Consider the following 21348-nt stretch of genomic DNA (forward strand, 5'->3'; position numbering starts at 1 on the left):
TCAAAAGCCTTAGATATATCAAGAGCCACCGCTCTACTCTCCCCTGTTTTATCCAATGAACGGTATATACGTTCAGAAACTACAGGTAAGATATCTGCTGTTGAACGGGCTTGCCTGAATCCATATTGTTTGTCAGTCAGGAGTTTAGCAGCTGTTAGGTGCTGGACTAGGGCTTGATTAACTAAGGACTCAAATATTTTGGCGAAAAGCGGGAGGAGGCTAATGGGGCGATAATTTAGTGGGTCAGTTCTGTCACCAGAATTCTTGAAGACTGGTACCACAGAGGCGGTTTTCCAGCAGTCGGGAAAACAAGATTCGTTAAGGCATTTATTGTAAAGTTTGGACAGAACTGGAGCAACCTCGGCAGAGCATTTTTTTAATAGCACAGCCGGGATGAGATCTGGTCCACATGCTTTTGAGGTGTCTAGGTTTTTTATAATAGCATGTACCTGAGAAGGGGTGATTTTCAAATCGTCAAATGTGACGTCTGTTCGCAGAGGAAAATCAGGGAGTGAGTGGTGTACCGAGTTCAGTGTGGAGTTTGAGGCAAACCGACTGGCAAGCAGATTAGCCTTGTCAGTTGCCGTGCAAGCAACCTCATGATTGTTTGTTAGTGGGGGAATAATTGACTGTCCATTATTAACTACGCTGTTGTAGATTTTCCAAAAATCCCGGGTTCCTAATTTCTGTGCTTCGATGCGCTTTCTGGTGGTTTCAGAGTAATCTGTCTTAGCTGTGTCTATCACTCTCTTACAATTATTTCTAGCTTCTATAAACTTCTGTTTATTTGAGCTGGACTTATGTCGGTTGAATCTGCGGAACGCATGCTGCCTTTGACAAATGGCAGCTGCACAAGCAGAAGTAAACCATTGGGGAGAGTGGGGTTTGCTATAGTATTTCCATGCGGGAACATGTGCTTCAATAGCAGTTTGGAACCATTCAGTTGTCTCATTTGCACACTGCTCCGCTGGAAGAGTAAATATATTTTGTCATGGGGCATCTCTGATGGGCTCCCTGATGGCTTCTCAATCAGCCTTTTTGTAATACCTCGTTGTTTTGAGTAGTGGGTCTTCAGTTTTAGGGCGAGAATTTAGGCTGATTTCTACCATTATCACAGCGTGATCAGCATTCCCGAGTGGGCTGTGGGCATTTGTTGTACAGTCATTGGGAACCGTTGTCAGAAAGAGATCTAGAAGTGAGGCATGTTGATCGTGCTGGTCTGGGAAACGTGTCGGAAATGTAACCAACTGAGATAGGGAATGAGATATAGAGAAGCTATGTGTTGCGCTACCAGCTACGTCTGTGTGATTTGAGAATCCTAGCCAGTTACTGTGGTGGACATTGAAGTCACCAGATATATGTATTTGTGCGCTAGTATCGAGGGAGAGTGCTATATCTATGCTGTCTGAGACTTTGTTTATTAGGGTACAGTCTTGGTTTGTCAGAAACATGGCTCATGGAATGTGAGAACTAATGGACAAAATAATGGGAGCGATAGTAATGCAAATGGTATAAGCAAACAAAATCTAGCCAACATTTTGTGACTTGATAATCTGTTGCTTGTCCATTTGTGATAATTAATGTTGTGTTGTAATTACACAAACGGGCTTTAAAATTACCGAAAAGGATTTACAATTACCGAAATGAAGTTTCCCAACGTTCACGCACCTTTCATTGCATGAGACCGTAATGATAACATTGTTTTATTCATTTTATTTTTTGCTTTATTTTGTTTTGTTTTATTTTTATTTATTTGGTTTATTTTATTCATTTTAATTTGTTTTATTTTTTTATTTTGTTATTTTTGTTTTATTTGTATTTTTTATTTGTTTCATTTTGTTTTATTTGTTTTGTTTTGTTTTGTTTTATTTTTATATTTCATTTGGTTTATTTTGTTTATTTTTTTGGTTTTATTTTTTTATTCGGTTTATTTTGTTTATTTTATTTTGTTTTATTTTTTATTTGGTTTATTTTATTTGATTTTATTTTTTTATTCGTTTTATTTTGTTTATTTTATTTTGTTTTATTTTTTATTTGGTTTATTTTGTTTATTTTATTTTGTTTTATTTGGTTTGTTTGTTTTATTTTATTTTTTTTATTTGTTTAATTTCGTTTTATTTTGTTTTGTTTTATTTTATTTTTTATATTTTTTGTTTTATTTTGATTTATTTTTATTTTTTATTTTGCTTTTTATTTATTTATTTATTTTGTTTATTTTGCTGTTTTTTGTTTGTTTTATTTTGTTTTGTTTTGCTTATTTTCTTTTCTTTTATTTCTTTATTCGGTTTATTTTGTTTATTTTATTTTCTTTTATATTTTTTATTTGGTTTATTTTGTTTATTTTATTTTGTTTTATTTTAATTTATTTTTTATATTTTTTGTTTTATTTTGTTTTATTTTTATTTTTTATTTTGCTTTTTATTTATTTATTTATTTTGTTTATTTTGCTGTTTTTTGTTTGTTTTATTTTGTTTTGTTTTGCTTATTTTATTTTGTTTTATTTTCTTTATTTTTTTATTTGCTTTTTGTTTATTTTATGTTTATGTTTTCGTTTATTTGTATTATTTTTATTTTTATTTGTTTTGTCTTTTTGTTTTATCTTGTTTTATTCTGGTGAGAAAAATATCACAAACAATAACCACTAACAACAATTTGCAACATTCTCTATATGTGCCTAACTATAAACATAAATTCCATGAAAAAAAAAAAAAACGACTTCTTTCCACGTGTAACTTCCTGCAACCTCTCTCCCACAGAAGGGATGTTGCGAGCCTGTCGTTTTATCGTTATTTCCATGGCAAGTGCTCATCTGAGCTCCAATTTCTGGTCCCCCCCTCGCCAATCTTTCGCGAAAAACACCCGTCTAGCTGAAACCACTGTCAGTAATTTTCCTCACTCTTTGTCTGTGTCTAAATTAAAACGTAGATTCCATGAACAAAGCTTCTTTCTTGGAAGTGCATGCGGAACTCTCTTCTGTTTGTCTGTTTCCCATCTGACTACAACTTGGGTGTCTTCAAGTCCAACATAAACAAATTCCTGATGAATCGCCCCCTTAAGTAAGATACTTTATCAGATCTCCATTATTAGCGATTCCTACGACATCAACCCATGGATTACTGTACACGTAATAACCCTTAACCTCGAGTGGCCTTCGGCCCTTGATAAGTGGTGACTTCCTTGTAAAAAAAAAAAAAATCGAAAAAAAAATTATACAGAGGGTACCGACCGCTCGTAAACGTGAACCATTAATCCTTATCCTCGAGTGGCCTTTAGGCCTTGCTAACTATTGATTCGTTTGTAAAAGAAAATGTAATTTGAGAATGCTGTCATTTTGTTACCTAATAGCTTCCTTTCATTCATAAAAAATGTGTGCGTACAATAAACGACATCTGACGCCCATCTATCGCACACACACTCATATAAGTCCTTAGGCGATATGACACGACGTGACACTTTTACACACACACACACACACACACACACACACACACACACACACACACACACACGCGCGGACACCACACGTACACATACACTATTAAGAGTTCTTTTACCTACTTACGCTTTCTAATTTGTTATTATACTAAAACAAACCGCGTGCGTTTGCGGCCATATGCGATGTCGTCAAAGTCAGAAAAACAAACAAAAAAAACAACATTCATCATCGTACGCCTATTGTCACAAACAACCAGAACTTGTTCAGCGAACTTCACCTCTTATTAAATTAAGTAATCAGCCTATTCGACGTCCCAAGTCGGCTTTCTAGAAACTGAAATACGAAGGACGAAAGTAACAATCGCACGAAACTTAAAAAAAAAAAAAAAAAAAAAAAAAAAATCAATAAACAAAAAACAAAAAAACAAAAAACAAAACAAAAACTAAACGGAACAGAAATAACGAATTTGAAACGATGAAGTTGAAAAATGAACACATTCCTCTACAGAAAAACAGGAACAAATATTACAGTATGGCTCTCTTTTTAATTTTTATTCTTATCTTTTTTTTTTTTAAACATATTCCTAAGGTACTTATGCATCAATGTTACCGCGCCGTAATACGAAATTGTTAGGCGGACTTTTTTTGGTACTTTTTTCCTGTTAATATAATCGATTACAGACTGAAGTTACAGATTATTAAAAAAAAAAAAAAAAAAAAAATCATATCTTTTCAAGTGGGGGTTTCAGTTTTTTCAGTTTTCAATTATAAAGTTGTACTAAGTTGAACACAAAATTTGTGACCACGATGAATAGATACATACATACATACATAAGAGAGAGAGAGAGAGAGAGAGAGAGAGAGAGAGAGAGAGAAAGAAGGAGGGATGCATAGATGAAAGAGGGAAGGGGGGGGGAGATAAAGTAATCTTCCTTTTTTTAATCTCCATTCGAATCCCATACCTTCCGGTCACATCAGAGAGAATTGCTATTTTTTTTTTCATCGTGGTCACAAATTTCGTGTTCAATTTAGTACGTGAAAAGTTATGAAATTTTCTTTTTCAATTTTTTTTCGATGATATTAACAGAAAAAAAATAAGTGAAATTATGTAATTTGGAGGGGGGCACTCTTGACAACGTCCATCAATTGTTATTTAGAAAACCATTCTTAACATGTCGAGGGTGTTTTATAACTATTCTATACTTTCACTTAAAAGTTAAATGCACTAGAGTACCAACTAAAGACTTACCTTTAAAATGTTGATTTTTAGGAGTATTCGGGCTTATATATTGTTTTCACGGGTCGCCAGGTTTGTTTTCGTGCGCGTTCTTTTTTTCGCGCGGCTAAATTCGCGAAATTTGGCCTAAAACTGTCGAGTGGTTCTAAAATGGGTGACCGATGTGCAAGAACGTTGCATAAGAGACTGAGCACCCCTGACAAATATTTAAATATAATTTATTTGCATTTTTTTCGGATAATCTGATAGATTTTTTTTTATTCGATAATTAAGAAAATTGAAAAGAAAAAAAATAGAGGGGGGGGTACAGTTGAAAAATTGAAAATGAAGAATGAAAATAAAAACTAATTATATATATATATATATATATGTATATATATATATATATATATATATATATATATATATATATATATATATATATATATATATATATATATATATATATTTAGGGTATCGCAAAAATATCGTCAAAATTGAATTTCACTCGGAACCACAACTTAAAAAATAGCAAGTGCGCCACAAAACACCATTTCTATCAGGTTTTTTTTTTTTTTTTTTTTTTATATTAGCATTTCTAATTTTTGTACTCATGCAGAATGCAGAGAGAGGTTAGTTTTAGATAGAATTTCCACGTTAAATTCAATTTTTATGATAATCTTTTGTTTACTAAATTGTTAACTTTTCTGAAAATACAGAATAGTTAGAAAACTCTCACTATTTCCGTTTTAAAAATGGGTTACTAAATAATAAGGTTATTATTTCAGCACGGTTTATATTCTGAAGAAGGACCCTAATTTTTATAATTCAGAGTAAGTTTTGTATTTGGTAAATTTTGTTATTCGAAAAATGCCTTATATATTGTTAGGTTAGTGACATTTTCTTTTAGTCAACTTTACTTTTACCGGCATGAATTATTTTAAATGAAAATACATTTGGGAAACTTATATATATATATATATATATATATATATATATATATATATATATATATATATATATATATATATATATATATAAAAATTCGGCTAAACTACACATTTGTGAGGTTTTGATATTAAATGCTAATTTCGACCATGTGTGTGTGTGTGTGTGTGTATATATATATATATGTGTGTGTGTGTGTGTGTGTGTATATGCATATATATGTATATACATATATGTATATATATGTATATATATTATATATGTATATATATATGTATACACATATATATGTATGCGTATATATATGTATACATATACACACACATATAATATATATATATATATATATATATATATATATATATATATTTCTTGTTGATTTTTTAAAACGATAAATACGGTTAAGTATCCTCATTGCCTCGAAGCTCGGTTTTTACTTAAAAATCGCCCATATTTCATTTGGACGCAGATAAATAATATTTTTATTTACTTTTTTAATGTTTTTAAAACAGTAATCTAGGGACCTGCATGTTTCGAGGTTAATACCTCTAATCAGCGTGGCTCGACTGTGTCTCTTTAGGAATCGAACCCTGGATAATATGTGTATATTTGGATTACTTGGACCATCTTCCAATTACGCGATTCCCTTGGATTTTACTTGTGCGAATGGAAATTTAACCAACTTTCTTGGATTCTGCATTTTTGGATTTTACCGTCATTGGATTATTTACCTGTCACCAGACTATCCATTCACATGAAATCACTTTTTTATTCACCATATTCCCTCTGCTTCATTTTTTGTTATCAAGTACGATCTTTGACTTACTTGTAGTTTCATTAAATACTTTTGCAAGCAAAATCCGATCCCGCATTTTGTTAAATCCTACCCTTTTCCGTACATGCATTTGCATGTAGACTCTTGAAAATTCACTATGTTAAGAGATGACTGGCCAATTTTTATGATTTCAGGTTCAAATGAACAGCTACAGCAGGAATTGGAATACACCCTACTAAAGCCAGATTATCAGAGCCGGTGAATTCAAAAAAGCAATCTGGACCTGAGGACACTTTAAAAGAACGTTATTCAATAAAATTCTGTTTTAAGCTTTGAAAAATGTGACAGAAACGTATGGAATGCTTCAGACTGCTTTTGGATCATCTTGCATGAATTGGGCATCAGTTTTTGAGTGGCATAAGAGATTAAAGGAAGGCAGGGAGTCTGTGAGGGATGATAAGAGGTGTTGGAGGATTAAGGAAGTCAGAACACCAGAGTTGGTTGGCCAAATAAAAAATTTCATAAATAAGAACCTTTATGTGTCTATAGTGACGATAAGTGCACAGTTTGATGTCAGTGTGGGAACTGTACAGAGTTATTCGCGAAGAACTGAGGATGCGGAAGATCTGCGCGAAGTTTGGCTCAGTTGTGCTCCATCCTTGTCACAGACTGTTTGGCGAAGATGGACATCAAAACAGTTCTTCACTCTCCCTATCGTTCAAACTTTGCCCCCCGCCCCCTGTGACTTTTGGTTATTCCCTAAGGTCAATGAACACCTTAGAGGCTGCCGCTATGAAACAATGAGGAGATGAAAGAGACTGTGACGTGGGTCATTGACTCACTCACACCAAAGGACTTCCATAGAACCTTCTAGAAGTTGTTGGAACGGTACAACATGTGCATTGCAGCCGGAGGAGATTACTTCGAAGGGGACCAGAGTTTCATGTGTGTACTATCAATAAAAATGCCTATACGAAAAATAAGTCTGGAAACTTATTGTAGGCAACTTGTAAGATCTACGAAAGGTCTGTTTTAGTAGTTGATCGTCGCACGGTACCTGCATGGCTTCTTTGAGTCGTCTTACTCTCCGCCGTTCCTTCTCTATTTATTTATTAGCAACAACGAAATCCGGTCCTGACGACATCCTGTCCTCACAGGACGACCCAGACGCGTATAAAGGAAACAGCACTCCTCGTGACAGCCTGTTGTGCGGTGTCTAGTTTTATGTCATTTTTTTTGTTTGTTTGTTTTCAAGAGGACCGTACACAAATGCTCCAAATAGAAAGATAAAAATAGAATAAATATTGTAATAACAAACTGAATTTTTTTTTTCATCGTTACTTGCGGAGAAGATAACATCGAGAGACGGGGAGAAAATGGAGAGAGAGGGAAGGGGAGAAAAAGGAAGAGAGAGAGAGAGAGAGAGAGAGAGAGAGAGAGAAAGGGGGTCAGGGACGGTAAAAAGGGAGGGAGAGATAGATAGATAGATAGATAGATAGATAGAGAGAGAGAGAGAGAGAGAGAGAGGCGGGGTGGAGAACAACTTAAAACTTGTTCTTAACTTAAAAAAAATAGTTTTTTCTTTTATTTTAATTACTTGCAAAATAGTTTAAGGATTTTTTGGTATATACAAAAAAACAAAAACAAAAACAAACAAAACAAAACAAACAAAACAAACAAAACAAACAAAAAAAACACAATACTGAGAAAAAAATACTCCCCCCCAAATATAAAACAAAAAAACCCAAAAACAAAACTAAAAAAAAACCCAACAAAAACAACAAAACACAATACTGCAAAAAAACAAAAAACAAAAACAAAATAAAAGGAATATATAACAAACTAGCAGAGAGACTCGGCCTTACCCGGGATTTAATGAGGATCAACGACTCGTTCACGCTCCCATATTTATATGTCATCGAAATCAGTGCAATCGCTCATTTTTTTTCCAATCAAATCGATTGCATACTTTAGTTGTGGATTCATCGCGGTGTACCGGGAAGAAGATTCACATGCCTTCCCGCAGTGACAAAGTTCCCAGTTTATATTGCACTGTAGAGAACTACTATTGTTTTTATGAAATTATTTTTGTATGAAATGGCTGGATTTAAAGTTTAAAATGCAAAAATCAAGTAGCATGCTTCAATTGTGCTCTAAGCAGAAACATTCACTTCGAACGCGCCCCTGCCATATCAAAGAACCTACTGTTGATTTTATCTGTCGAGCCTTTTTGCTTGTGTGGTAATCAAACTTCTCAGATGCACTAGTGATGTTAGGCTGTGTAAGATGTACACTTTGATCGAAATCATCTGTTCTTTCTTTCATCGGACTATTTCGATTATCGATTATCGGTACTTATCGAAGACATTCCGATTCAAAACCTATCTAAGAACACTGCCAGACAGGTAAAGTACATTTGTGTGAAATTAAAAAAAAAATCGGTACAGCTGTTTCGGAGTCCATAGGGAACAAACTCACACGCACACACAAACACGCAATACACACACACACACACACACACGCGCGCGCACGCACACACACACAAACACACACACACACACACACAAACACACACACACACACAAACACACACACACACACACACACACGCACGCGCGCACACACGCACGCGCGCACACACGCGCGCACACACGCACAAAGTGCCTTTTATATAATAGTAGAGACGGTATATATTTTTTGTAATTGCTGTAACACGTGAAACATTGTTTATAGTCACCTCTCTTTTTTTTTTTCTTTTTTCAGGGTCGAACATAAAAAGCCCAGTTTTCGATGAAGACGCTTTGTTGCCGCGATGCATAAAAGCAAAGTATTGAACAAGCATGTATTGGCGGCCCTTGTCCCGGGTGCCAGAGTGGACAACACCACGTTCGAGATTGCCGTCGAGACAGACGCTGATGCCTCGACAATCATTTTCAATGTGGGTGGCGTGATCTTCGAGACGTACCGATCAACCCTCTGCCGGCACAACGACACCAACGTTTCGGACGAGGCCTTCTTGGAGAAGTTTTACCGGCACAGGCAGAACGACTACTTCTTCGATCACGATCCCACCTGCTTCTCTGCCGTCCTGGAGTACCTGAGGACTGGGGAACTTCACTTGCCCCCTAATGTGTGCGGACCGGCTCTTAAAAGGGAGTTAGACTTTTGGGGAGTGAGCGAGCACCTGATACAGAACTGCTGTTGGAACACCTACGACTCTTGGAATAGTACTTTTGAGTCTTTACAGCAGTTGGAAAGGGACCGCAAAAAGATCTTTGTAGAATACGAATCGGCAGACCCGGAGGAATTAACGCGATGGCACAGGTTTCGGAGAAACACTTGGAATTTTCTGACGAACCAAACGTCATCTTGGGGTGCGAAGGTGAGTCTGGATACGGGATAATTAATATTTTCTTCGTTCAACATTATTCCCGTCTTTCGCTTTTTGTCTTTTCCGCCTAAATACAAAGTTATATAAGTTACTTACGCGGCCCAGGTCCTTCGGGGCCTGGGCAACAAGTGTCAAGCAAATACCATATGTGGGGGCAACCCCACATATAAGACCCTGGTCAATGTAGGGGCAACCCTTCATACCAATTGTCACTATCTAACTCCCCTACTCCCCGGGAATTTGGTCCCCATATCCCTTTCATTCCTCACTTTAAAAATCGGCCTTGTGCCTAATTTGCTCGGTGGGGGAGCAAATAAATAGCAATACTAGTACTTGTGGCCTTCGGGACAAGATCACAGTGTTGTATCTGTTCTTCAGATGCTGCACTTCAATTTCTTGTTCTCTGTCAATGGAGGAGAAATCCTTCACGACTGAGACAATTTTTTATTTTTGTTCCTTTTCTCCACGTTAAAAATCGACCCTGGTGTCTAACTCTGTCCCGTGGGAAGACATTGTAAATAGAAACAACCTATACGAATAAACGGATACAAATGGATTTTTGAATAAATATTCAAGGTAACACGGTGTAATAATTCTATCTATGAAGTTGATTTGTTCTCGTTCTGACATTGATATAAAAAGCTAACTTTTTCTATTTAAAAATTACCCAAACAAACTTCTTAATATACTGTCACGGATATGCGAGTGACTATATGGGGGGGGATAACTAATTTGCATATTCTTTTGAAAAATGAGCGTTAATTAATTTATTATTGACTTTTTATGGTTTCTTAGATTATTTGTTTCATTTCACAATTACGCTGAATTCTATTTATGCATAGTTTCGACATTCTGAATACTTCCGTAGAATTTAAGATGAAAACGTTCCACCAGACGAATATATATATATATATATATATATATATATATATATATATATATATATATATATATATATATAAGTGAAAATGTGTATCTCAGAACAATTCTTAATCTATATACTCAACGAATTTTTGATCTACAGACTGGAAATTTGGTATTCAAGATATTCAGGCACGTGAAAAAATTTTTAATCGGTTCTCATATGAAAAAAAGAAAAAAAGTACGAAGAGTTTTAAATTGAAAAATTGGGATTTGGGAATCATCGTATTTTTATGTTTGTCAAGTGTTTCACGAATGCGAATGCGCGACCGTTAAACATGACAGCTTCCTTATGTTCCGTTGGAAGAGCTGAGTGAAATTTGAAGAATAAAACATGTATAAATACATTTGAAGCCAAAAACTGCAACGCGAATATTTTTTTTTATAAATAAACGGGTGTTTATTTTTAACGGATATAAACAAAAAAAACTACCCAGATTTTCAAAATGCGCGACCACCTATCCGGCTTCATAACAACCCCGCAGTTAACAACATCACGTGGACTCTTTATCGAACTACCTTCAACTACATTATGTCGAGGAAGAAGAGGAAAAAAAAAGATTGACAAAGAAGTCTTACCCCGAAATATATTTCTTTATAAATAAACAGCCGTTTATTTATAAAAACAATTTCGCGTTGCAGTTTTGGCTTCAAATGTATTTATACATGTTTTATTCTTCATATATATATATATATACATACATATATATATATATATATATATATATATATATATATATATATTTTATTATACAAACATTATTGATTACATGTGTGCATTCATGTTTCAGTGGAATCCCAATTTTAGGATAACACTTCGTCAGACCAAAAACGAATATTTCAATATCGATTCTCTTTTAATCTGATGAAGTGGTATCCTAAAATTGGGATTCTACTGAAACATGTATGCACATATTTAACCAATAATGTTTGTATAATAAACAGACTATATACTAGCTCTGTTCTGCATTGAGCACTCTTTAATAATCACGCGAGTTTCATTGGATTTACACCTAGGAAACCAATTGATACAACCATTATATATATATATATATATATATATATATATATATATATACATATATATATATATATATATATATATATATGTATATATATATGTATATATATATATGTATATATATAATATATATATATATGTATATATATAATATATATATATATATATATATATATATATATATATATATATATATATATATATATATATATATATATATATATATATATATTACCGCGTGCTATAACGTTTTTATCTTAAATTCTATATATAAGTGAAAATGTGTATGCCAGGACACTTCTCAACCTATATGCTCAACAAATTCTTGACCTACAGACTATATATAATACTTTCGACCTCGAATATATGCACGTTTCGAAGAAACAGGCGATTTTGAACAAAGTTACACTAGTTTGAGACGAAGATTTCGCCGCGGTTTGCTTGACCTAATAGACTTCCTTGTGTGTTGCCCGGCTGCTCAAGTGGCAGAGTATTCGCCTCACATGCAAGAAATTCTTGTTTCGAATCCTGACTTCGGATGTATTCAACTGATGAGCCCAAATAAGGGCGAAACTCGAGTCTAGTAATTCCGGTTTGTTGGCATTCGTATCTCGTGTGAGCTGCGACGTTGTTTGACTCTTGTCGTTTGTTTGTTATATAAAACATTTCAAAGCCACATAAAAATTTATTTATTTCACATTGATATGAATTTATTGCAGACTAGCAGTTCAGCCCGGCTTTGCCCTATGTGCTGGTCATAACTTTATGTGCATATGTATATATATATTAAAAAGTTTGACTCATGTCCAGGTAACCTACATCTAAAATTTCAAGTGCTTGCTGCATGTCTGAATAATCTTTTTGTAAAATTTCAAATGTTTAGATCCAAAATTGGCTAAACAGTTTACTAGAAACCTTAAAGGTCAAATCTTTTGAACTTTGACTCCTCGGCAGCAAATTTTTTTTGCCAAAACCGAATAAAAAGCCTGCCCTATGTCTGAATACACTCTGTGTAAAATTTCAAATATTTAGACTAAAAATTGGCAGATTAATTTGGTAGAGACCGTAGAGGTCAAATCTTTTTTTAACTTGGGCTCCAATTTCGACCCCTTAACATTTATAATTTTGAGCTTCAATCAAATTCAAAAAGTTGATCCGTGTCCAAGTGACCTATATCTAAAATTTCAAGAGTTTAGACCCAAAATTGGCGGAGGAGTTTGGTAGAGTTTTCAAAGGTCAATTCGTTGAACTTTGACCACTTGACAGCCAAATTTCTGGCCGAAAACCGATTAAAAAATTTATAAGTAATTTAAATATTTTAGATATAGCTTTACTTAAAGGTTTAGTCATGCACGTCTTTGAACCTACAATAAACCTAGCGCTAAGTGGATTTTTGTGCATTTTGTCCAGTACCTACATGAACGTTTTTTGTTGTTTTTCTTCTAACTTTAATCCTACTTTTTCACTAATAATACTATTATTCAGAATAATGCTATCTAAATTAATGTTACTTACTTTATAGGTATCTGAAACGTTACCTATAATTCCTACTTCTATCAATAAACATTGTGTATAATATATTTTACATATAAAAGCTATATTGTTTGCCGCTTTATCAATATTGAAGTATTTTAAGTTACTCCAGTGTTTCTGATTTTTTTAGAAGAGGATTAGTTTTTCTAGGGTGTTTAATTTTTTTTTTATACGTTTAACCTTTTCATTTACGCATTCAAGTATATTATTTTTCCATGCATCAAACGTAGACTGTGCTAATTTATATTTCTTTACCATAGACATAATAAAACCTTCTAGTGCTTAAGTTACTTCTTTAACGCATTTAGTGTAATTTAGGCATTTAGGCTCTCTATAATTTGGACCCTTATTAAGTAGTTTTCTTAATTTAGGATTATTTACTATCTTTAAATCTCCTGTAATTACATGTTTTATCTCATTATTACAGAAAGGAGAGGAATTACATTCACATTCTGGAATATTTATAATATTATCATTTATATTTATATGTTCTACCGTTTTTTATAACTGAAAACCTTATTACGTATTGTTGGCCCTGGTTTATATGTAACTGTTGATTTTTTTCTTTTATCTGTAGCTCATTAGGTAGTAATTGTATGTTTTTTTTTGTTTATTTAATATTTTTGGTAAAAATATATCATTAAAACCATTATTTTCATACAAAACTACACAAACATTTCTCAGTTTCTTCTTTTATACGTTCCACAGATGGCTTATATAATTTAGTGTCGATTATATCCAGAATATAATCGTACCATTGAATAAAATAGGCTTTCCTATATATTGTATCCGGTTGTAATAATATTTTCGATGTTATTTCCTTCAAAACCTTCTTTTTTGTTTGATTAAGCAGTTTTCAAATATAATGGAAAGACTCAGAAATTTGATTAATCATAATATCTTTAATTTTACTAAAGATATGTTTGTATATAGTCTTATTTGTAGTATTCCGAATTTTAATGGGTTTATATAATTCAGTAATCGTTCACATACCAATAAATTTTAAGCCAAAAAGAGATGACTTAAACTATAAGCTACAAAATTATCATATTTCATAATTGAACATGCATATATAGTTTTAACAAAAATCAAGACTTCAAAGAAGAAGAAAGGCTGTTCTTGTGAGAATTTTCAAACGAAATAATGTTTGGATTTGTCCGAATAGTCTCGAAACAATTATAACTAACAGAGAAATACACTATTTAACTGAACGTCTCTGTGTGTGTCTGGTCACGAATAGGTTCCTAAATGGTTGACTATTATAGAAAACTGATCACATATAATGATAGAAGATGTGCTAAGACACAGGAATGGGTATGTTTGATCTGGCATATTGATGATTCATTAAAATTGTGGGGTATGCGTACGCGCCTTGCCCACAAAGTATGGAAATAAAAAATGTAAAAATAAAAAAAGCGTTTACAAGTGTTTTTGATATAGATATACATAATAATACTTTGATAAGTATGTTTTAACTTTAATAGGGATAGTATAATAAAATTGTGGGGTCTGCGTTCGCGCCTGGCCTCCATAGAATGGAAATAGGCACAAACTTTAATAAAGACTTTTCATATCTATCTGCGTAAGTATACTTTGATAATTATGTTTCAGTTTGAAGAAATATGGTATAATAAAATTATGGGGGTGTTCGTTCGCACCTGACCTCCATAGAATGGAAATATGTCACAAAGTTTAACAAGATTTTTTTTAATATAGACCCACAGAATATTGTGATAAGTGTTTCAGTGTGAACAGGTATGGTATAATAAATTATGGAGTTTATCTATTTTATTTTTACTTTCATTATATTTTGCTTTGGTTTTGATACCCCCGAATTCGAAGTTATCTCTTTACAACCCTTCCTTTTCATAACCTATCATACTTTCATAAATCAGAGTCCATTTTCTGTAGGCTGTTTTTGAACCCAGTCAACGACGGGTACTTTTGCTAGTATATATATATATATATATATATATGTGTGTGTATGTGTGTGTGTGTGTGTGTGCTATTTATTTGTTTTTGCGATACGTTTTTGAATGAATTCAATTATTTATACGAGAGTATAATTAATATCAGGCTAAGCAGGAAAAAATTCTTTATACGAAAGTGCATTTTTACCTCAAAATCTTATCGAAACCGTATTGCATTACATGAAGCAACAGCTACGCAATGATACAATTTCAAAACTGGAAGATCTTTGGACAAAAAAAAAAAAAGAAGAGAAGTGGGGTTCCCTTTTGCTGGAGTATTGCCGCAGACTAATTCAAGAGAATGCCCCCAAATTTCAGGCTGTCAAATTTCAGAAGAGCTGTGCTACTAAATAATAACTAGTTCATTGTGTTCCTGCTGTAGTTTTGTTACAGTAATGTTATAAAATTGCGAGTACATAACAGTTTTCCATTGTACGGAGTTTCTTTTTGCCTTCTCGGTTTGAAGTTAATTGTTTAAATTTTTTTTTTTACAAGGAAGTCACAACTTATCGAGACCCGGAGGCCACTCAGGGATAAGGGTTATTGCATGTACATTGATCAATGGAATAGTATCGTAGTAATCATTAGTATTGGAGATCTGATAAGTGTCTTACTTAAGGGGGCGGTTTATCAGGAACTTGTTTACGTTGGACTTGAAAACGTCCAAGTTGTAGTCAGGTGGGAAACAGGCAAACGGAACAGAGTTCCACAGGCGTGCACTTCTAAGAAAGAATCTTTGTTCATGGAATCTACGTTTTGATTTAGGCACAGATAAAGATTGGGGAAAATTATTGACAGTGGTTTCAGCTAAACGGGTGTTTTTCGTGAAAGATTGGAGAGGGGGGACTAGAGATTGGAGTTCAGACGAGCACTTCCCATGGAAATAACGATAAAACAACGACAGGCTCGCACCGTCCCTTTTGTGGGAGAGAGGTTGCAGGGAAGAAAAAAGGGCATCCCCAACTAGGCTACGAAGTCTATTTTGTACTCTGTCAAGGCAGGGTAGGCTGTTTTTAGCAGCTCCTGCCAGATATGGCAGCAGTATCGCATCCTTGGACGTACTTGGTTTTTATATAGATAGAGAATTGCATCAGCAGTGGGATATCAACTGGTGCGGTAGAAATTGACGTGAACACTAGGATACTTCAATTAAAGTAAAATATAAACAGGTAAAATTATAGAGTAATAAACGGCGAGTCAAATAAGGTATAGGCTTATGCCTGACGAATTCTCACGAGAATGAAGCCTGACGAATTCTCACGAGAATGAAACGCGCAATATTCTGTGTAGTTTAATTGGCATATATATTTTTATAACTTACTACCTAGCTCTACCTATGTATTGAGCACTGTTGAAGTAAACACTGAAAAAATTACGCATAAAATTATATCTTCGTATATTAATTTATAATTTTATATATTAAATGTGATTAAATGAAGTAATCATATATTATATATATATATATATATATATATATATATATATATATATATATAGTTTATTTGTTTTTACATGAGCAATAATATTACTGCTTATGTAAAAACAAATGAAGAGTATACCTTGCTCTACTTCGGTATTGAGCACTCTTGTATCAATCTCGTTAAACTTCATTGATTACTTAACCTCTGAAGACAATAATCTCAGAATATATATATATATATATATATATATATATATATATATATATATATATATATATATATAAATAAAAGTTACAATAAGTTTACTAAGGTAATCAAAATGGTAAACTTAAAATATATTATAAATATTAAAGAGTTAATATTTACAAGTAAAATAAACTCAGCCAGATTTTGGACCATTTGGAATTTACCCAGTGGATTGAAATTTTAAATTCGACCGTTTTGGATTTTACCATTTTTGGATTTTTACCCTTCACCGGACTATCCATTCATGTGAAATCTTTTTATTATTTTTCTTTTGCCTCCTGTTCCCCTTACCTCACCCCCTTTTTTTTTTTAACCAAGTAAGATCTTTGACTTACTTGTAGTTTCATTAAATACTTTTATATGCAAAATCCGATCCTGCATTTTGCTAATTCCTGCCCTCTGATGAGAAGGAGAGTATTTCTTCGAAACTCCGCGGATTAAGGACTATCCACTTATCTTGTGCTTCCTTTTTTAAAATTAAATATGTTTTTAACTCTTTTTCAAGATGTCTTTTAACATATTTTATTAATCATTTGTTCATATATATATATATATATATATATATATATATATATATATATATATATATATATATATATATATTATTTGGATTTCGAAGAAGCAACGACAGAATTCGCGCATAAGCCTGACGAATCCTATAGTTGGATGAAACGCAGAATATTCAGTGTAGCTTAATCGCCATATATATTTTATAAATTACTAACTAGCTCTACCTACGTATTGAGCACTTTTGAAGTAAATACTTAAAGTTTACGCATAAATCTATACTTTCGTATAGTAAATTTATGTGAATAAATGAAATAGTTATTATATATATATATATATATATATATATATATATATATATATATATATATATATATATTGTTTAAAATATAATTATCCACTGACACATGTTTATATGAAAACATTTAATTCATATAGTTTACATCGAGTTTGAATAAAGACCATACAAGTTGCTGACTAATATAAGTAAAAAATATTGGGAAGGGCCAGATTCAGATAGCTCTTAAGATTATTGGCTACATCCGTGCCCCTATTGCTGCTAACCCTGCCCTCCTACACTCATATTTCCATCAGTCACGCTGAATGAGATCGAAGGATCGGTTGAAAATATGTGCTTTTGAAAGAAACATTTTCTTTTTTTCGAAAGACATTTTGTATTCCTACACGTCAACAAATAGGAAATAAATACAGGACAGATATTAGCATCTATATATTTTTCGTATTGATTTTTTTATCAATACATATTTATAAATACACTTAAAGAACATTTTATTACATACGATGCTATCCAATGTGAAATTTATAAAATCGTTTACAGTAACATCCAAGATGAGAACGGTATCTCGAATAATTAAAAACAAAAGCAAAATTATTATATTTTCACTCCAAACCAGACACATTGCCACTTTGATGTAGTGGGCCTATGTTGCAGGGGTACTATGTAGGGAGTTTAGCAGCAAGATGTCTGTTCACATTACACTTGAACTTCTGCATGTCAGTACAATTGGAGAAGTAAGAAACCGAAAGAGAATTCCAAAGTCTAGCAGTTCTGGGGAAGAACCTATTAGAGTAGAAGGCCTTTCTACATCTAAGGATCTCTACTGTTTAAGGATGGCACTTCGCTGCTTGTCGGGTTTGTCGGGATAATTTCGTCGAAGGGGTACAAGTGCTTGTGGTTCATCAGAGCGTCCACCATTAAAAAAGATGGGTTCTGTCAACTGGTGTTAATCGTGACACCCTGCACTGAAGATTCCTGAAAGGATGAAACACTAGCGTCTGTAGTTATTTATTAATTATTATAGTAAATAATTATGCCAGCCCCTTTAAGAAACTCGTTTCCTATCGTTGAGTACTTGCAGTTGAATAAAAAACGTCAGTCAATTCAGCTCTTATGTGCAGATCGTAATATAATAATTAGATCACTCTGACTGACGTTAAAAGTATTTAATGAAATAAATGTTTGCATTCAACAGCATTTCTCGCGGTCGACTGGTTTAATCGTGACACCCTTCACTGAAGATTCTCGAAGGGATGAAACACTAGTGTCTGTAGGCATTTAATAATTATTATAGTAATTATATATATATATATATATATATATATATATATATATATATATATATATATATATATATATATATATATATATATATACTAGCATTTCAGCCCGGGTGTTTGGATGTGTATGTTGAGCAAAAAAAAAAAAAAGTGGTAGTAGGAAGGCAGGCTCGAACCCGTACTGCAAAGGAGGAAAAGAACGGGGTAAAACCTAACGTTTATGCTGTTACGACCACCACCAAACAGGCTAGACAATCTAAAGGAGAGGATAACTTTAAAAAATATCGGCGAAAAAAAAAAAAGTGATCCCCTCTAGAAAAGTGCCTAGTTGAAGGGGAGATATTAATGTTTTTAGCCAATTTTTCGATATTTGTCGTATGAAATGTCGAACTTTAAAACGATACTGATCTTGCTAAAATCCGTCGCCTCTATTGAAAGTTTAAGGCAGATATGCAAACAGACATACATACATACATACATTTATATATTGGTAACTAAAAATTTTCGACCCAAACTGATGAAAAAGCTTGCCCTATCTTTAACTAAACCAATACCCTTTATGTCAAATTTCAAATATTTAGACCAGAAATTGTCTAGGTAATTGGGAAGAGACCGTAGAGGTCAATTTTTAAAAAACATTGACCCCTATTATGACCCCTTAAAATTTATTGTTTTGGGCTCAAATAAACTTATTAAGTTAGAACATGTCCAAGGAACCTATATCTAAAATTTCAAGTGCGTGGACCGGAAATTGTCGTAGGAGTTTGGTAGAGTTCTCAAAAGTCAAATCGTTGAACTTTGACCTCTTAATCGCCAAATTTCTGGCCAAAAACCGATCACACCAATTTTCCCTAATCTCAGTATCCTGTATATCAAATTTCGAGCCTGTGAACTAAAAATTGACAGAGTTATTGCGTAGGGAAATGTACACACACACAAACACACACACACACACACACACACACTCACAGACACGTTCACTTTTATATATATATATATAGATAGATATATGTTTACTATTTTTTGGGAAAGAATTCCAACAAAGAAAAACTTTTTCGATATAAGAGCTTAACATTTATTTATTTAAATATACAGAAAAACATTGGTACCGTCGGTTTCAAGCCCAACATAAGGAGGACCAGATAAACAACGTGGCTGACGAGAGCCCAGCATTATTTACGATTTAACATTAACTGGTCACCCTTATGCTGGGCTTGAAACCGACGGTTCCTATGTTTTTCTGACCTTCTGTACATTTAAATAAATGTATATATCTCTTCTATATAAATAAAATGAACTCATTTTTTCCCGTCTGATTTTGACATTAATAGGATTAAAAATCAAGATATTTCATGCAAATATAATATGCACAAACGGCAGAACAATATCTGAGGTGTGTTATAGGCTTATTATTTCTCAAATTCCTCGATAATCTTAGATTTCTATACTTTTTCTGCTGAAAAGTCACGGCCAAAATCGGTTAGGATCAATGGAAGTGGTAAAATATTTTCTCTCTAATAAATTCCTCCTCCCCCTGCCACCACTTAACACTGTTTGGGGATCGTTCACAAGGAACAGTTGAGAAGAGAACACCGGTTTGGCTTCGTAGTTCTTTCATGTGAAGTTATTTAAAATCACTAAACTAAGCTGCAGTGCTCTGTAGCGTAGTGGTTAGCGTGCTGGACAATTCGCATTATATTTTCACGTTCGCGCCGACCTACCGTAGCCGTTTTTTTTTTTTTCTAAACAACTGGAATGGACTTTTCTTGGTGGCCGAACTGTTAACATTGCAGATGTTTTTTTTTTTCACACTTTATTTTCCTACTTTTACTCATGACTCCGGGTTTGATCCTTCCTACTTACCTACCATAACATTTTTTAAAACTCCTTCCCCCGTCCCGGAAACAAACACTCGGGCAACGCCGGGTACCCCCGCTAGTCTTCTCTATTCTTCTATATAAATAAAATGAACTCATTTTTTCCCGTCTGATTTTGACATTAATAGGATTAAAAATCAAGATATTTCATGCAAATATAATATGCACAAACGGCAGAACAATATCTGAGGTGTGTTATAGGCTTATTATTTCTCAAATTCCTCGATAATCTTAGATTTCTATACTTTTTCTGCTGAAAAGTCACGGCCAAAATCGGTTAGGATCAATGGAAGTGGTAAAATATTTTCTCTCTAATAAATTCCTCCTCCCCCTGCCACCACTTAACACCGTTTGGGGATCGTTCACAAGGAACAGTTGAGAAGAGAACACCGGTTTGGCTTCGTAGTTCTTTCATGTGAAGTTATTTAAAATCACTAAACTAAGCTGCAGTGCTCTGTAGCGTAGTGGTTAGCGTGCTGGACAATTCGCATTATATTTTCACGTTCGCG

At 33.5% G+C, this 21348-nt stretch overlaps 1 protein-coding gene across 1 annotated transcript in view; it reads left to right on the forward strand.

Annotated features, from left to right (window-relative positions):
• The first annotated feature begins 3417 nt into the window (after nt 1–3417).
• LOC145246127 (potassium voltage-gated channel protein Shaw-like) overlaps nt 3418–21348 on the forward strand; it is a 129103-nt gene continuing 111172 nt past the window's right edge. Inside the window, exons 1-2 of the mRNA XM_080107977.1 lie at nt 3418–3965; nt 9138–9756. Coding sequence (XP_079964103.1) covers nt 9187–9756 — 570 coding nt within the window. The 5' untranslated portion in view covers nt 3418–3965; nt 9138–9186. The remainder of the gene's footprint in view (nt 3966–9137; nt 9757–21348) is intronic.

Source organism: Euprymna scolopes, chromosome 23 (genome assembly GCF_053919585.1).
Source record: "Euprymna scolopes isolate OS-2025 chromosome 23, ASM5391958v1, whole genome shotgun sequence".
In the NCBI taxonomy this organism is placed as follows: domain Eukaryota; kingdom Metazoa; phylum Mollusca; class Cephalopoda; order Sepiida; family Sepiolidae; genus Euprymna; species Euprymna scolopes.